Source organism: Neofelis nebulosa, chromosome 18, assembly GCF_028018385.1.
Source record: "Neofelis nebulosa isolate mNeoNeb1 chromosome 18, mNeoNeb1.pri, whole genome shotgun sequence".
NCBI classification, from domain to species: Eukaryota; Metazoa; Chordata; class Mammalia; order Carnivora; family Felidae; genus Neofelis; species Neofelis nebulosa.
In genome coordinates this window covers 17,712,454-17,729,986 of record NC_080799.1, presented here as the reverse complement: position 1 = coordinate 17,729,986, position 17,533 = coordinate 17,712,454, and the positions used below count along the sequence as shown (strand labels likewise).

The window sequence follows — 17,533 nt, the reverse complement described above, 5'->3', positions numbered from 1 at the left end:
CTGTGTTCTAAAGGAATGGCATGGCTTCATACTGTTTTATGCAGAGAAAATTCTTACGGCTTCCAACCCAGGAAGCCTACCTCTTGAAATTAGTCTGAGGGAGTTAAGGGTCCATTGCAGATCCCATCTCACGGTTTTCTCCAACCTAATTTGTTAAAGCTCTCTGCTCCCTTCTTCCTTCCTTCTAGGGAAGGGTAAAGATTGATACTCTCCGTCCTTTCCATGACTCTCCAGAGATGAAGGATATGGTGGAATACACCACTGCTTTCTCTTTTCACATTTCCCCTGCAGCCTCGCCCTCTCCTTTGATCCTTTCTCTCTGCTTTCCAGCCACCGCGATATTCCATATTCGCATTCGGTTGATAGCTTTCTTATTACCAGCTACCAGACTGCCTCTACTTTTTCCTCGCCTCTCTCACCTGAGAGGACACATAGGTGTGCACAAGCACACGCAAACACACCGCAACCAGGATTTTGTCACACTATTCAATTAAAGCAATCCTCTCCCAAATCCTGCCAACCTCCTCACTAAAACACTCTGCTGTTTGTTTTCATTGACTTCTGAATCCCTTTTTGTTCTGTTGGTTTTGCTTTTCAGCTTTTCTGTCTTCTGTTACAGCCTTCTTATTGATTGATTGATTGATTGATTGATTTGATTTGATTTGATTTGATTTTTTTGAGCTTATTTATTTATTTAAACAATCTCTGCACCCAACATGGGGCTCGAACTCATGAGCCTGAGGCCAAGAGTCACATGCTCTTCCTACTGAGCCAGCCAGATGCCCCTACAGCCCTCTTTTTTTTTTTTTTGAGAGAGAGAGAGAGAGAGAGAGCGCATGTACCTCATGTGCCCAGGAGAAGGGCAGAGGGAGAGAGAGAATCTTAAGCAGGCTTCACACCCAGTGCTGAGCCAGATGTGGGGCTCCATCTCACTCATCGAGAGTGAGACCTTTGACAGACTAAGCCACCCAGGCGTCCCTGGCCCTCCTTTTTAAAGTGCATTTCCCCAAGGTTCAGGCATCCAACCCCTTTCCCTTGGTTTCAATTGTCATTATATCCTCTAGGTCAGTGATCCCCAACTGGGGAGTGATCCCCCTTCCCAGGAACATTTGGCAAAGACTTTTTGGTTGGGGGGCAGGGGACGGAGGGTGGTGACAGAGAACAGGGACGCGATGTGTGTGCGCTACTGACATCTAGTGGGTAGAGATTAGGGATATTTCTACTAAACCTCTTCTATGCCCAGGACATCTCTTCACAACAAAGAATAATCTGGTCCAAACTATTAATAGTGCTGAGGTTGATGGGGCGCCTGGGTGGCGCAGTCGGTTAAGCGTCCGACTTCAGCCAGGTCACGATCTCCCGGTCCGTGAGTTCGAGCCCCGCGTCAGGCTCTGGGCTGATGGCTCGGAGCCTGGAGCCTGTTTCCGATTCTGTGTCTCCCTCTCTCTCTGCCCCTCCCCCGTTCATGCTCTGTCTCTCTCTGTCCCAAAAAAAAAAAAAAAAAAAAAAAAAAAAAAAAAAAAAATAGTGCTGAGGTTGAGAAATCCTCATCCAGGCCTACACATCTAACTGGCTGATTGTTATTTTGGGGGTATTTTAATTGACTATTCAACTACACTTCACTCCTGTTACTGACATATCAGACCTACTGTTCCTTTATCTGACCCCTTTTTCAAGGGTTTCCCTAGCAATCCTGAGAGTCTGTTATATATTAGAAGCTAAGGATAAGTCAGTGAAAAAAAACAGGCAAAGATCCTCTCCTCAAGGAGCTTACACTGCAAGGGGAGAGTATGGACAATTTCTAATAAACAGAGGTGAAAGGTATTTCCAGATGCCTCCTTTACCCTCCCTCTCTTTCCCATGCCCAAAATTCCACCTGTTTGTAATACATTGCCTCAAAATTTAGTAGCTTAAACAACAAACATCTATCATCTCAGTTTCTGTGAAGCAGGAATTTAGGAGAGGCTTAGCTGGATGGCTGTAGCTCAGGGTTTCTCATGAGGATGCAAGCAAGGTATTGACCAGGGCTGCAGTCATTTGAAGGTTTGACAGGGCCTGAAGGATTTGCCTCCAAGTTCACTCACATGGCTGTTGGCAGGAGGCCTCAGTTTCTCCCATGTGGGTCTCTCTATAGGGTTCCATAGAGCTACTTACAACATGTCAGCTGGCTTCCTCCAGAACAAGTGATCCAAGATAGAAAGAGCAAAATAAAGTGTCTTTTCTTTAAGTTTTGTTTATTTATTTTGAGAGAGAGAGAGAGCAGGGGAGGGGCAGAGAGAGGGAGAGAGAGATTCCCAAGCAGGCTCCGAACCGTCAGCGAGGAGCCTGACTCGGGGCTTGATCTCAGGAGCCATGAGATCTTGACCTGAGCCAAAATCAAGAGTTGAACACTTAACTGACTGAGCCACCCAGGCGCCCCAAAAGAGAATGTCTTTTCATGACCTGGTGCCCAAAGTCTCATACCATCGGTTCTGCTTTCTTCCATTTATTAGATTCAAGGCACTAGGTCAGCTCCTACTCAAGACGGGGGGGGGGGGGGGGGGGGGGGGCGGGGGGGGGGGAGTTAGCCTCCAAATCTGAGGGGAGAAGATTCTAAGAATCTATGGATATATTTGGTTTTTTAAATGTTTATTTATTAATTTTGAGAGGAGGGGGCAGGAGGAGCAAAGAGAGAGGGAGAGAGAGAATCCCAAGCAGGCTCCATGCTCAGTGTGGAGCCCAAAGTGTGGCTTGAACTCCCTATTGTGAGATCATGACCTGAGCTGACCTCGAGTCAAATGTTTAACCGACTGAGCCACCCAGGCGCCCCTCTATGGATATATTTGTAAAACCACCACACCTCCCACCCTGTTATATCTAGTCTATTTTAATAACTTGCCCTCCCATATAATAGAGTAACTTGCCCATACTCCCAAACCCATCTTGTCCAGGAGTTGCTAAATCTTTCTAAAACATCATCTTAATGTTGTTTTGTCCTTCCTCAAAAATCTCCACTATAAAACACATGACACATTGTAAAGGTTATCATTGAAGCGTTGTTTCTAATACTGATAGAAAACAACTCAAATCCCATCAATAAGAGAGTGATTGAAGAGAGTATGGTGGAATCACACAATGGCAAACTAGGCAGCTGTTGAAAATAACACAGAAGTGCTCTAGGCACTGCTAAGGAAAAAGCTTCCAGACTCATCGAGCAAAGAGCAGAACAGTATATGTAGTATGCTACCTCTTAAGTATAGACAAAGCCAAGGGGAAAATAGTAGATATGGAAATTTGCTTTTGTATGCACAAAGAAACTCTGCAGGATAGATAAGAATCCAATAAGAATGATTTTCTTTTTTTTTTTAATTTTTTTTTCAACGTTTTTTATTTATTTTTGGGACAGAGAGAGACAAAGCATGAACGGGGCAGGGGCAGAGAGAGAGGGAGACACAGAATCGGAAACAGGCTCCAGGCTCCGAGCCATCAGCCCAGAGCCTGACGCGGGGCTCGAACTCACGGACCGCGAGATCGTGACCTGGCTGAAGTCGGACACTTAACCGACTGCGCCACCCAGGCGCCCCAAGAATGATTTTCTATAGGGTGCCGGGACTGACTAGAAAATTATTTTTTCAAGTTTATTTATTTATTTTGAGAGAGAGAAAGAGTGCAAGAGTGTGCTCATGAGTGGGGAAGGGGTAGAGAGAGAGGGAGAGAGAGAATCCCAAGCAGGCTCTGCACCATCCGTGCAGAGCCAGGAGTAGGGCTTGAACTCAGGAACAGTGAAATCATGCCGCGAGCGGAAATCAAGAGTCAGACACTTGGGGTGCCTGGGTGGCTCAGTCGGTTAAGCGTCTGACTTTGGGTCAGGTCATGATCTCACAGCTCGCAAGTTTGAGCCCCGAGTCGGGCTCTGTGCTGACTCCGTCTCTCTCTGCCCCTCCCCTGCTCACACTCTCTCTTCTTTCTCTCAAAAATAAATAAACATTAAAAAATTTTTAATAAAATAAAAACAGAATTGGGGCGCCTGGGTGGCTCAGTCAGTTAAGCATCCGACTTCGGCTCAGGTCATGATCTCACGGTTTGTGAGTCCGAGCCCCATGTCAGCTCTGTGCTGACAGCTCGGAGCCTGGAGCCTGCTTCGGATTCTGTGTCTCCCTCTCTCTCCGCCCCTCCCCTGCTCATGCTCTGTCTCCATCTGTCTCAAAAATAAATAAAACATTAAAAATAAATTAAAAATAAAAATAAAAACAGGATAATCAAAAGTCAATAGTTTCTTATTACCTGCAAACATCCACTTATTCATTTGTTCTCTGACTCACCTAACAAATCTTTATGGATTCAAGCATACCAGTGCCACTCCCCGTCTTTTCCCCCCACTACATTTCCCCTCCAACTAAGCTGACCTTCGCTGAGCTCTAACTAATCTTTCCACCTCCCATTTCTTTGGGTATTCGTCCCCCCATTGCTGACCTTTATGCCTTAAATCTGTGGCCCTAAATCAGTGGTCCTCAACAGGGGTCCTCAACAGTGCTACCCATAGGGACTGTTCTGTGAATTTGTGGGGGCATTTTTTTTTTCTTTATCACAGTGGTGGAGGACCTATTGGCATGTAATGGGTGGACCCAGGGATATCAGTTGTCTTGCATAGTACCAAAGAGCCTTATTCAATGAAAAAAAAAAAAATGTCCCTTGCCTTCCACCATTTTCAGAAGGCTCCATGGACATTCATGTAGGTAAAAACACATTTATAATTATCCAAGTACAGAACCAACATTCATTTTATATATATAAACATAAAGTTATAAATGGTTCTAATCTCAGGGGCCTGTCTCGCTCAGTCAGAAGAGCATACGACTCTTGATTTCAGGGTCATGAGTTCAAGCCCCATGAAGGGTGTAGAGATTACTTAAATAAGTAAAACTTAAAAATATATTTAGGGGTGCCTGGGTGGCTCAGTCAGTTAGGCGTCCGACTTCAGCTCGGGTCATGATCTCGCAGCTTGTGAGTTCAAGGCTTGTGAGTTCAAGCCCTGCATCGGTCTCTGTGCTGACAGCTCAGAACCTGGAGCCTGCTTCGGCTTCTGTGTCCCTCTCTCTGCCCCTCCCCCACGTGCACTCCCCCTCTCTCCCCCCCCCTCCCAGAAATAATAAAACATTAAATATATGTATATTTAAAAATTTTAAGAATAGTTTTAATTCTGACTTTTTCAGAGAGGCAGACAGCAATATATATCAAGGGAAAATTGTATTTTGTTTTTTTGGAATTTCACCAAGAATTGTTGGCATTTTGGAAAATCGTGGTACAGATGGCCAATTTGAATTTGAGTCACCAATGCAACCCATCTGTGACAGTCTGAGCTTGTAGCTACAGAATTCATGAAAATCCTATATGTAGATGCAAGCATATGATGACTTCATTATGATCACTTCACTAAATCTTTTGGCAAAGCCCTACCCAAGCATTCACACATTGAGATATACATTACTTAAGTTTTTAAAGAATAATATACAGAAAAGTGCACAATTCTTAAGTGTAAGCTCAATGAATTTTCTGGTGAACATAACCAGAATATAACTGGTGAACTGGTGGATATAACCAGTACCCAGATCAAGAAACCAAAACATTTCTAGCACCTTAGACCCTCCCATGCACTCTCCAATCACTGTCTTTCCCAAGGGTATTGGCGAGTCCAATCTCTAACATTATAGATTAATTTTGCCTCTTTTATATTATTATTTTTTATTCATCTGTATACCCAATGCAGGGCTCCAGCTTACCACCCCAAGGTCAAAAGTCACATACTCTTCTGACTGAGCCAGCCAAGCACCCCTGGTTTTCCCTTTTTTTATGTAATGCAAATGGAATCATACTATATATATAATATGTACATACATATACAGTATATAGTATATACATACATACATACTCTTTCGTGTCTGGATTCTTTTCTTTCTAAAGTTCATATTGCTGTCTGTAATTTGTATTCTAAATCATGTATAGTATACTCTTATACTACTGGATACACATTTTAATATAAATGGCCTGTCTTTTATATTGAGGGTTATATTGAGTTTTTAAAAGTCGGACTGTAAATGAGTTACTTCTCTATTCATTTATTTCATCATCATTAAAGGAGCATTCAAAATATTTATTCTAAAAGGCGTGCAGGGTCGCCTGGGTGGTTCAGTCCAACTTCAGCTCAGGTCATTACCTCACGGCTCATGGGTTCAAGCCCCGGGTCGGGCTCTGTGCTGACAGCTCAGAGCTTGGAGCCTGCTTCGGATTCTGTCTCAGTCTCTCTCTGCCCTTCCCCTGCTCACGCTCTCTGTCTCTCCCTCTCAAATATAAAATAAAATGTTAAAAACACTTTTTAAATAAATAAAAGGCATGCATTATTTCCAACAGGCTGACGACCGAATTGCAGCCTCCTGAGTCTTGCCCTCTGACCCTTCGCACGATTGGGGTGACCCATGCACAGTCTCTCTTCCCGACCCCTTTTCCTTTAAATCTCAGATGATTCATCACATTCTCAGAGAAGTCTTCTCTGGCTCTGTTTCTGTGCTCTTTTGGGAAGCTGTGTACAAGTGGATTTTAGTGTTTATCTCCCTATGCCCTGTGTCCATTTACTTGTCTCTCTGAGGAAAAGGACGCTCACTGTCTCATTCACCGTGGTAGCTTTTGTGTCTGGTATGTGGTTGGAATTCAACAAATGTATTGAGCAAATAAATGGACACCTTAGCCTTCTTGACCAGCCAAGGACATTGCTGTCCTCCATTTAGACCTCTTTCTCTGAAGGAGAGATCATGGCCGTGTGAATCTGTCAGGTGTGTGGGTCATGGTTCTCTCTGCCCCCCAATTGCCATTCTAGCCCTGAATACCACTGTCCCTCTGCCCCCTCAGCCTGTGACATCAACCACGGTCATTTCCACAAGCCTCTACCTGGACTTGTTTTCTGAGTGCTCTCTAGAGCACTATCCCTCTATCTGAAACCACAGGATGCCAGGAAGCGCCTTTAGACAACATGGGAGCGCTGCAGTTCAACTTCTTCCATCCCAGTTGAGCCAGCTGTCCTCACAGGCACCATCGGCGTGCATTTTCTCCTCCCCGCCCCCTCCTCAAGTGTGATGGGAGCATTCAAATGCCTTTAAGGATTATGTCTACAACGCAGACTTTAAGCCTGTCTTGGAAATGACCGACTGTCTGAAATATCTCTTTAGTTACCGCAGTAGGCACTTTCAGATATTCTGTTTCATTTAATGCTAAAACACTAGTATTTTTGTATTCTAAATCATAGAATAAGTCTGCGACCAATCAGGAGAGAGAAACCACACAGTAATTTGAACAAGGACAAGTTTGTTATAAAGAATTATAGGGGCAGCGGGCTGGCTCAGTTGGTGGAGGGTGCGGCTCTTGATCTTGGGGTCGTGGGTTTGAGCCCCGCGTTGGGTGTGGGGATTGCTTAAAAATAAAATCTTAAAGGGGGCGCCCGGTGGCTCAGTCAGGTAAGCATGGTCAGGTCTTGATCTCAGGGTCATGAGTTCAAGCTCCGTGTTGGGCTCCACATTGGGTGTAAAGCCTGATTAAAAAAAAAGAAAGAAAGAAAGAATAGAATGGAATCTTTAAAAAAAATTATCAACTGTAACAGGGAAATAGAGAAATGAGGGTTTGGAATGTGTATTAGTTTCCCAGGGCTGTCATAACAAGTTACCACAAACTAGGTGGCTTAAGACAACACAAATCCGTGCTCTCATAGTTCTGGAGACTGGAAATCTGAAATCAAGGCATGAACAGGGTCATACGCCCTCTGAGACCCTGGGGAGTATCCTTCCTTGCTTCTTCCTAGCTCCTGGCAGCTGTTAGCAATCTCTGGTATTCCTTGGTTTCTGGATACATCACTCCAGTCTCTGCCTCTGTTGTACATGGCATTCTTCCTGTGTCTCTGTGCGTGTCTTCACATGGCATTCTCCTTTCTATTTGTGTCCAAATTCCCTTCTTCATACAAGGACACCCGACGCTGACTTAGGACCCACCCTAATCCAGTACGACCTCATTGATTATACCTGCAAAGATTCTATTTCCAAATAAGGTCACAATTAAAGGAATTGGGGGTTAGGATTTGAACATATATTTGGGAGGGGGAGACACAGTTCTGCCCACTACAGATAGCAGGAAGTAAAGAGAATTCTAAAGAAGGCAGGAATAGGAGATATAAGAAGACGCTAACTCTTCGCTGGGGATATAACACCCAAGGAAGAGCCTCTATCTGGGCCTCCCTGGGGCTGAGATCCAGAACTTTTTAGAGAGAGCACAGAAGTGGCTGGGGTGTCACCTCTGGTGGAACATCCTGGATATCTTCCCTCTGGGATGTCAGGGGAAACTAGTCACAGGAAGGCATCTCACCAGAGGCACTCCACTAGGAAACTGCAAGAGGCACATCAGGGAGAGTTTCTGGCCACTGCGCGCTGGTGCTGGAGAAGCTGCAGGGACTGCAGAAGCTGAGGGCTGGGGAACCCACTTACACGGCACGAGCTTGACCATAGGGCTCATTGGAACCAGGAAGAAAATCCTTTCTTCCTGCAATGCCTCCCCAGCTGTCTACTGACAATTTAGTACGATGCCAGCTGGCAAAGAAAATATATTTAAAGGGCCCAGATCCCTTTTCACAGAGGAGGCAAAAAGAGTGAATTTGGAACTGAGAAGTAATAAATTGGTAACTGATACAGTGACACATCATTGTTTCAGATATTAGTGGACACTTCCCTTCACCTTCTTTTTTATTTTTAATGTTTATTTATTTTTGAGAGAGAGAGAGAGAGACAGCTCGAGTGGGGGAAGAGCAGGGAGAGAGGGAGACAGAATCCAAAGCTGGCTCCAGGCTCCGAACTGTCAGCACAGAGCCCAGCGTGGGGCTTGAACCCACAAACCGTGAGATCATGACCTAAGCTGAAGTCCGATGCTTAACCAACTGAGCCACCCAGGCGCCCCAACCTTCTTTTTTCTTTTTAGGTTTATTTATTTATTTTGAGAGAGAGAGAAAGAGAGGGGGAGAATCCCAAGCAGACTCTGCACTGTCCGTGTGGAGCCTGATGCGGGGCTGAAACTCAGGAACTGCAAGATCATGACCTGAGCCAAAATCGAGAGTCAGATACTTAGCCACTTAGCCGACTGAGCCACCTAGGCACCCCTCCCTTCACCTTCCTGATTCTCTCCTTCCCCCAACCTTCTCCCTTCCTCTGAAACCCTCACCATAAGCCCTATCACTTCACCATCAGTTCTTCTGACCTTGACACCTCCCTATGATCTCTCCCTCAACAACAACAACAACAACAACAACAACAACAACAACAACGAGCCAAGTATAGAACTGATGGCAGGTGACTCTCTAACTGGGGAAGAGGAGTTAGACCATAGGTAGGACCAGCTTTTCTCAGGATTTGCTTACAAATTCTAGCAATAGCTGACCAGAGAGGAAAAGCCCTCAGAGGTGGATCTTGAAAGCTCCTCAGCTGGGGAACTAAGTTGGTCAGGCATGTGCTGCCACCTGGCTGGAATAAGTCCTTTAAGGTGGAGAGGACAGAAGCTGCAGGAAGTAGTAGAGCCAATGGCAATTTTGTGTACAGGGACTTAAACACCAACCTCCTGGGAATAAGCACCTGTTTATCCCCAGGGCAGAGCATGTAGGAGGAGTTGAACTCTTATTAAATGGTTGATGGGAACCACAACAGCAACCCAAACCTGAAGCTTCCTGTCATTTTTCAGGGGTGGTTCTTAGGAAAGCTCTGTCATTGACCATCCCACCCATTCCAATCCCCTGCAGCCACAACCCAACTCAACCCACCCCAGCTAATCTGGAGCTCGGGCTAGAGGCTTCTGCAGACAAAGGTACTGAGCAGAGCTGGCTTGAGGGCCAGAAGGGATAGGGTACTCTGAGAGAAAGAAGAGGTGGTTTTTATCTTTTTTTCTTTTTTGACAGAGAGGGAGAGAAAGAGAGAGAGAGAGAGAGAGAGAGAGAGAGAGAGAGCGCATGAGCTAGGGAGGGGCAGATGAAGAGGGAGGGAGAGAATCTTAAGCAGGCTCCATGCAGGATCCACTATTAGATCATGACCTGAGCTGAAATCAAGAGCTCAACTGACTGAGCCATCCAGGCGCCCCATCTTCCTCATTTTACCGGAGACTTCATTTATCAGGCACATTCAGGTGTGTCTTCTCATTTGATCTTTATCTTTCAAGTCGATTTTCAGATAGGCATGATAGAGTTCATTGCTCCCATTTCACAAGTGAGACCACTGAGGTCAAGAATAGTTAAGCAGATGGGAGACCCAGAGTCAAAGGGACCCATAACTTCTTTCTTTCTTTTCTTTCTTTCTTTCTTTCTTTCTTTCTTTCTTTCTTTCTTTCTTTCTTTCTTTCTTTCTTTCTTTCTTTCTTTCTTTCTTTCTTCCTTCCTTCCTTCCTTCCTTCCTTCCTTCCTTCCTTCTTTCTTTCTTTCTTTCTTTCTTTCTTTCTTTCTTTCTAATGTTTATTTATTTTTGAGAGACAGAGAATGGGTGTGTGCACATGAGCGGGGGAAGGACAGAGAGAGAGGGGGGACAGATGATCCTAAGTGGGCTCTGTGCTGACAGCAGAAAGCCTGATGCGGGGTTCAAACTCATGAATTGTGAGATCATGACCTGAGCTGAAGTTGGACGCTTAATCAACTGAGCCACCCAGGCACCCTAGAGTTTCTGAACAATGATGCACCGATGGGCCAACCTCCAGCCACATCACCTGCCCCACTGGAAGTTGTGTGGGGCCTCTTGCCAGTGGATCAGCACACATTGACCAGGCCCTAGAGTGTGTACACAGGTGATGGGTGAGGTAAGAGTTGTTGAAATGGTAGTCACAAAAAAGGCAGAGGTAACACGGTGAGGATATCAGGTTTGCTATTGCTGACCTGAGCTTAGGGCCAAGACACCACAGTCTACATTAAACTTCAATTTGATAAACGCCAGCACCCCAAGTTAGGTCTTAGGGCTGGGCCGTCCCTGCCAAATTCTCAGACCCAGACCTTTTCCTTAAGCCTATGTCCTTTGCCATTGCCTGACTTCTTCAGGAGACCCAGAGAATCAAAACTCTGATCAGGCATGCTCTACCCTTGAGCGCTTTTCTTGCCTTGGGGCTGGGGAAGCACCTGTTTAAGAAAGTGAGAGCCTACAGAGGGCCTCTCAACTCAACAAGGTTGAGAAGGATCTCCAAGCACTCACAGCTGCAAGCATCATCAGACAGCCAGCCCCCATCCAGGGAAGAGAGAACACTTCCCACTGGAAAAGCTGTTGTTCCCCCAACACCAGAAGCCTCATTGTGGATTTCCAGAGGACCCAGCAGGCCTTGTGTTACAAAGAGAATTGCTGTAGGCTTGGGAGAGCTATCTGGATGAGCCCTTGCTTACAGAGTGGGGGAGTCTTCACTTTCCACACCGGCTCTTGCTGAGTCTGTTCTTTCCATATCATTCTCACTATGTCAATACGTTTATCACGAAGTCCCAGAAGGCAGAATTCTGCTGGGTTGGGCTGCACCTTCATCTCAGACCCAGGATTCTAGGCTTCAGGCTTTCTTGTTCCACCAAGAAAATTAGGTACTGGTTTGGACGAGGAAATTCTGGGGAAGGAGAACTAGTGGAGGTACAGGCTCTGGTTACGCGGTGAGAGCCGCTTCACAGTTCAAGAAGCTAGTACCTGCCCACTTCCTCCCCACTAATAGTCCGACTCCTGGTAAAGGTTGCATGATGCAGACTCTCCCAAGCAGTGGGAATGCACCCTCGATCCCTTACTACTAAGGGCTATTTCCAGGCCCCTCTTGAAAGAAGGTTAGTGGGAGCCCGGAACAGAGAGGCAAGCTGCCGGACCCTACGGAGCACGCCAAGGTGGGTTATTGGTCCCCTGCAAAGGCGCCCCTATACTGAACACTCGGCGTGCGCCGCAGAAACCCCCACACCTCCAGGAAGGTCAACGCCCCAGCCTCCTCCCAATTTTGGCCCAGCCCAGCAGCCTCTCCGGGACATAGCGCAAACACAGGAGCTGGAGGTGGCATTATCCTTAGTCTCTGGCCCCTAACCCCTCCCCAGATCTTCTCAGCGACGTGGGAACCCGGCTGAGGAATCCCGGAGGGTAACCGGAACCGCCCTCGATGAGGCCTCTCTAGGAAATTGGGAATTTCACTTGTCGCTAGCAACTCAGTTCACGTTTATTGGCCTGAGAACCAAAAAAAAAAAAAAAAGAAAACAACAAAAAAAAAAAACCCGGAAGATGCCCTTAAAAAACGTGGCGGCACTCTAGTCACTACAGCTGCCTCAGTAGTTCAAGAAACTTGGCATAGTCTTCGGCCACTGACTGGCCTTCACAAAACGACTCCATCCGGTCCACTTCGGTTCTTCGAGGACAGAGCTACCTGCCCTCAACTATAATGGCGGCGGTGCCCAATTTGGCTTCTTGCCCCTAGGGAAGATGGCTGCCAGGTGGCTTCACTTAGTTTCTCACCACCCCGGAAGACGGGGATCGGCGATTGGGCGGCGCCCGAAGGCTCCGAGAAGAAGGCCCTCGGCGGTTGGACAGTGCTGGGTAAGGCTGGTTTTAAAGGAGCCGGAGGTGGGAGCCGTCGAAGACCCGGGATCCGCGGGAGGCGGCGGTGAGCGGCGCGCGGGGGAGGGCACCGAGCGGCTGGAGAGAGGGCGGGAGGAGGGAGGGAAGGAAACATTTGAACCATCTGGTCCTGGGCTGGGGAGAGCACTGGGCGGGGAGCCGGGGAGGGGTGGAGGATGGGGTCGGTGGGTGGGACCTCCCGAGATTGGAGTGAAGGGGGTATCTGTTTGACAGTGGATCCCCGGGGATCCGGACTGAGTTCGTGATGCTCAAGCTCGGGCTGCCCCTGTCTGAGTGGAGCTTTGCGGAGCCCAAACTTACAGGGAGAGGAGGATCCTCGCGGCGTCTGATTGGAGGAACCGCACTGTAGGATTCTTTCCACAGGGATCCAGTGTAGGGGATCTGGTGGGGCGGGGGGTGCCGTCGGTGTGTGAGAGTATTGCTTCTGAGTTCTCGGCCACTCGCTGGCAGTGGATGAGGAGTGCAGAGGGATCCGGCAGAAAGTGAGCCTCCCAGGACCGGGATCCCAGCTGATCCCGGGGGATCTCAGGGCGGATTCTAAAGAGACAAAGGCCCCACCAGGAGGTTCGGGGCCGTGGGAGAACTGGGGCCGCTGCAAGCCAGGGTCTCCCGGGAAGTGCCAGTCTGGGCGCGGGTGATCCACTGATTTCGGGCGACGGCAGCGGGAAGACACTCGCTCCGGACGGCCAGCCGGGGGCGCCCTTTTACGCCCCAGGGCCCCGGCCTGTGGGCTACCGGGAGCCTTGGGCGGACCATGAAGGGCGGAGCCCCAGGGGAGGGGCTGGCCCTCACTCCCCGCTCCCCCGCTCCCCCCCCATCCCAGGCTGCAGCCTGGGATCCCCCAGGGACTCCCCGGAGCCGCCGCTTCCCCCATGGACTTGCCCGGGGACTCCAGGTGAGAGCGCACCCCGCCCGCCTGTCTTGAGCACGGGAAACGGGGAGCCTGGCGACCGTACCGGGGAAACCACAGAGCTAACGACGGACCCAGGCGACTGTCTTCTGCTTCTCTCATCCTCCAGCCCACCTGGCCGGCCACGTCTGTGCCGCCAGCCCCTGGCTCGAGCATTATGGGGAGCCAGGAGCCCCAAACGGCCGAGGCTGCAGTCTCTGGCAGCCCCTTCGCCCTTGGAAAAGGCCTCTCGGCGGGTCCTGGCTGTAGTGCTGGAAGATGTTATGGCTGCCCGTATGGTGAGCCCCCTGAACTGAAAGGCCCCTTCTTCCTCAGGTCCTCTCTTCAGTACCAAGGTGAAACTAGATCACTAGTGAGGATAATTGAGGTCCAGATACCTCATTCTCACACCCTGCTCAGGCAGTCTCACTAATACTAGAGTTCTGCTTAGCTCTCAATCCAACCTAGATTTGGGCAGAGTCTCTGGTGCTCATTCCCCACTATCAACCCAGCATTGGTGGTTCAGTGGTAGAATCTCGCCTGCCCCACCATCAACCCTGTTGGGCTGCAACCACATCTCTACACTCTTAAGTATGAGAAACCCTTGCTTTCTTCCAGGGCAAACTTTTAGGCTATCCTTGGGAAGCAGGCTGAGGACTTTGGCTCCATTGCACAGATTAGAAAAACTGAAGCCCCAAATAGGGCAGTGACTCACCCAAGGTTACTCTCTCCCTTTCATTTCGCCAAATAGCCAGGGTGAGATTACTGCAGCTCAGGACACTGTAATATCTGGCCCCTGATTCAGTTCAACTCACTTCTTTGGGTTCATAAGTGAATTCTAGTCACAGTCTCTGTCACTTTGATGGCACAGGGCACTGTTAGGTTCAGGGAGGCCCTGTCCAGTCTGACCTCAGTCCATCACCTTGCTCTTGACACTTTCTCCTCAATTAGGTTCCCCTGGTGCCCCAAGAAGAGACCACCACCCCACAACACCGCAGCAACCGCCGAGATTCTGTCCGAAACCAGCCGCCTGCCTCGCCATCCCAACAGGCTACGTGGTCCTCGCAGACCAGGTGAGCATGGCAGGATAGAGGGTAAACGGGACACAACTGAACCCCTCTGATATTCCTGTGTCCTCTCTAGGCCTCCCGACCCACTGCACTTACGCCGAGAGCCCTTGAGCCGTACCCACCGTCCCCCTTCTACCCTGAGACGGAGATCAAGGACAACCCCTGGCCCAGAGGAAGGCCCTTCACAAAAGGTGGACTGGGCCCCCCAGCCTACTCTGGTGGTGATGCTAGAAGACATTGCCAGCTCAAGACCCGCAGCTGAGGTATGAGTATTTTGGGGTAAGGATGTCAGGGCTCGTTCAGCGGGGGTAGCTTTTGCTCTGAGTAAGGAGAATATTATTTTAGATGGAAGACATCGAGGAAAGACCTATATGGAAAAGTCTTTGGTGTGAACCCCGGCAGGCCTTTGGAGACTTGAGAGGGTCGGAATGTGGGTAGCTAAGAAGGCTGAAGGGGGCTTCCTTGCCTCCCCCAAAACATTCTTTGTTTACACCCAGGGCTTTGCTGATGAGACTCCCAACTTCATCATCCCAGCAAGAAGGTGAGAGGGCTGGGGAAGGAATTATCGAAATGTCCAGGCAACACCTGTTACCCAGGCAACTAGAGTTAGGGGCATCAGAATTTACTTGTCCAATCCTTCCTTGTAGCACCTTCAGAAGCCTTAAGGGACAGGGGAGGTGCTGGCTCAGGTGGGATCTGGACCTGGAAGCTCCCTCAGCCTTTACCTTCCCCTTAACCCCAGAGCCAAGCCCATGACCGTGGTTCACCAGCCAATGCTTCCGTCCAGGGACCTGGATCCCCCATTCCAGCCATCTGCCTTGCCTGAAGACCCTCTGGAGAGCCCACCAGGAGGTAAGGACTCAGAGGGATGAGATTTAGGGCTCTGGAAAATCCTAGCTGAGTTTAAAAGTATCAGAGGCAAAGGTGGGGGTGGGGCTTAACTCCTTCCCCTCAGGGAGCTCAGTGTGTGAAGTTGGGGTGTAGACTTCAGAGGTCTGAGGTTCAATTCCTCAATTTAGGGCTTAGCTTTTTAGGGGTGGGCTTAGACTTCTGTGGGCAAAGTTTAGTGTTTGGGGGAGGAGCTGAGGCTACTGAAGTAGGGCTTAGACACCTGCAGTTGAGGAATGCCCATCTGAGCCTCTCCTTTCCTTAGCCCCGGATCCTGTACTGGAGCCCCCATCGATCCCACCGCCGTCCAGCCTTTTACGCCCCCGCCTCAGTCCCTGGGGCTTGGCTCCCCTCTTCCGTTCCGTCCGCTCCAAGCTGGAGAGCTTTGCTGACATCTTCCTCACACCCAACAAAGCCCCACGGCCCCCACCCCCATCACCTCCCATGAAGTTGGAGTTGAAGATTGCCATCTCAGAGGCTGAGCAGTCTGGGGCTACTGAGGACACTGCATCTGTCAGTCCCCGGCCCCCTATCCGCCAGTGGCGGGCCCAAGACCACAATCCCCCAGCACCTCTTTCTAAGCCCTCTCTGGGCCGAAGCCACTCCTGCCCCGATCTGGGGCCCCCTGGCCCAGATACCTGCAGCTGGCCCCCTGCTCCACACCACCCGAGCCGGTCACGGCTCCGGCGGCACACTGTGGGTGGTGGAGAGATGGCCCGAGCCCCACCACCCCCTCGGCCCTGTCTCCGGAAAGAGGTCTTCCCTCTTGGAGGAGCGGGAGGCTCTCCTCCCCTCATCACATCTTGTTCGTCCACCGCATCTACTTCCTCCTTCTCTGAACCTGCAGAACCCAGGTAGTGCTCTCAATAAACCCTTCTTAAAGCCCTGGCCGCAGGCTGGGCCCAGCCTCCTTCCCTACTATCCAGTGGGCAGGAGATGGGGATATTGCTATGAATATTATTTGTCCCTGAGCCTTGACCTTATCTGCAGGTTGGGCTCAACCAAGGGGAAGGAGCCAAGGGCCTCAGAGGACCAGGTGCTTTCAGACCCTGAGACCAAGGTAGGAGTAGAGATGGGGGGAGGAGACAAGTGGGACTCTGAGTCCATGCTGCACCCTTATCCTCTGCCCTGTTTTTGCAGACCATGGGAAAGGTTTCTCGATTCAGAATACGCAGGACACCAGTCCGTCCTCAGCCAAACCTTACACCAATGGGACTGCCTCGACCAATCAGGTGAGTGGCTCATTGTACATGCAGCTGCCTTGGCCAAATAGGTGTAGGCTTGGACCCTCTGAAGTGCGGCTCTGTCTTCTCTCAGGGAGGAGTCAATTTGGTCTGAACATGGTTTGCACTTAGAACTATATGTCTGTCTCAGGCAGCACTCCTGGCCTCAGTGTGTCCCAGAAACTAAAATATAGACCACACCTTGCTTATCCTTTTTTCAGGGCACAATGGCCCTGGGTTTTCAATGGCCTCTGCTCTTTGCTCCCAGGTTGAACAAGAAGGAGTTCAGCTTAGAAGAAATTTATACCAACAAGAATTATCAGTCACCTACAACCAGGAGGTGAGAAACTCTGAAGGCTTGGGGGTAATAGAGGGAAGGCTGGAACCAGGGGCCACGCTGGTAACCAGCACCCCTCCCTGCCTGGTCCAGGACCTTTGAAACCATCTTTGAGGAGCCCCGGGAGCGCAACGGGACTCTGATTTTCACCAGCTCAAAGAAGCTTCGGCGGGCTGTAGAATTTCGGGACAGCAGCCTTCCTCGATCCCGGCGGCCATCTCGTGGAGTCCGGGCTGCAGCTGGCAGGACCCTTACCTCCAACCTGGCCCCCAGCCCAGATGTGGGACCTCTGCTGCAGCAGCGGCTGGAGGAGCTGGATGCCTCACTCCTGGAGGAGGAGGAAGTGGATAGGGAGCATCCCCATCGGACCTAGGAGCTCCATCTGTTTGTCCGTCCATCCTGAAGCATCTAAGGCAGTTATATTTTTTTCTTTATATTTCTAGTAAAGTTTTCAATATGTTTCTGATTCTTTTGTATGTCTCTGGCTAAGTTTGAGATTGACTGAC

General features: G+C 49.4%; 1 protein-coding gene and 1 long non-coding RNA gene across 2 annotated transcripts; one reads left to right on the top strand and one right to left on the bottom strand.

Moving 5' to 3' along the window:
• Positions 1–9,970: 9,970 nt before the first annotated feature.
• LOC131501661 (uncharacterized) lies at positions 9,971–13,378 on the bottom strand. The gene is made up of 2 exons (XR_009256848.1): positions 12,921–13,378; positions 9,971–12,677 (listed from the first exon to the last, which is right to left on the bottom strand). It is a non-coding gene; the product is annotated as an uncharacterized LOC131501661 (long non-coding RNA).
• On the top strand, positions 12,514–17,493 carry PRR14 (proline rich 14). Its single transcript, XM_058711982.1, has 12 exons — positions 12,514–12,645; positions 13,444–13,515; positions 13,640–13,808; positions 14,461–14,582; positions 14,653–14,842; positions 15,077–15,120; positions 15,322–15,431; positions 15,733–16,321; positions 16,458–16,527; positions 16,608–16,699; positions 16,959–17,030; positions 17,121–17,493. The coding sequence occupies exons 2-12, from the start codon at positions 13,493–13,495 to the stop codon at positions 17,398–17,400; spliced, it is 1,761 nt and encodes a 586-aa protein (XP_058567965.1). The 5' UTR covers positions 12,514–12,645; positions 13,444–13,492; the 3' UTR covers positions 17,401–17,493.
• Positions 17,494–17,533: the final 40 nt, after the last annotated feature.

What these genes read in the sequence shown, in the direction of transcription:
- PRR14 (XM_058711982.1), top strand. Translation starts at nt 13,493, where the DNA reads ATGGACTTGCCCGGGGACTCCAG. An exon ending in ATGTTATGGCTGCCCGTATG is followed by an intron (nt 13,809 to 14,460) that starts GTGAGCCCCCTG and finishes CTCCTCAATTAG; the next exon opens with GTTCCCCTGGTGCCCCAAGA. An exon ending in CAGTCACCTACAACCAGGAG is followed by an intron (nt 17,031 to 17,120) that starts GTGAGAAACTCT and finishes TGCCTGGTCCAG; the next exon opens with GACCTTTGAAACCATCTTTG.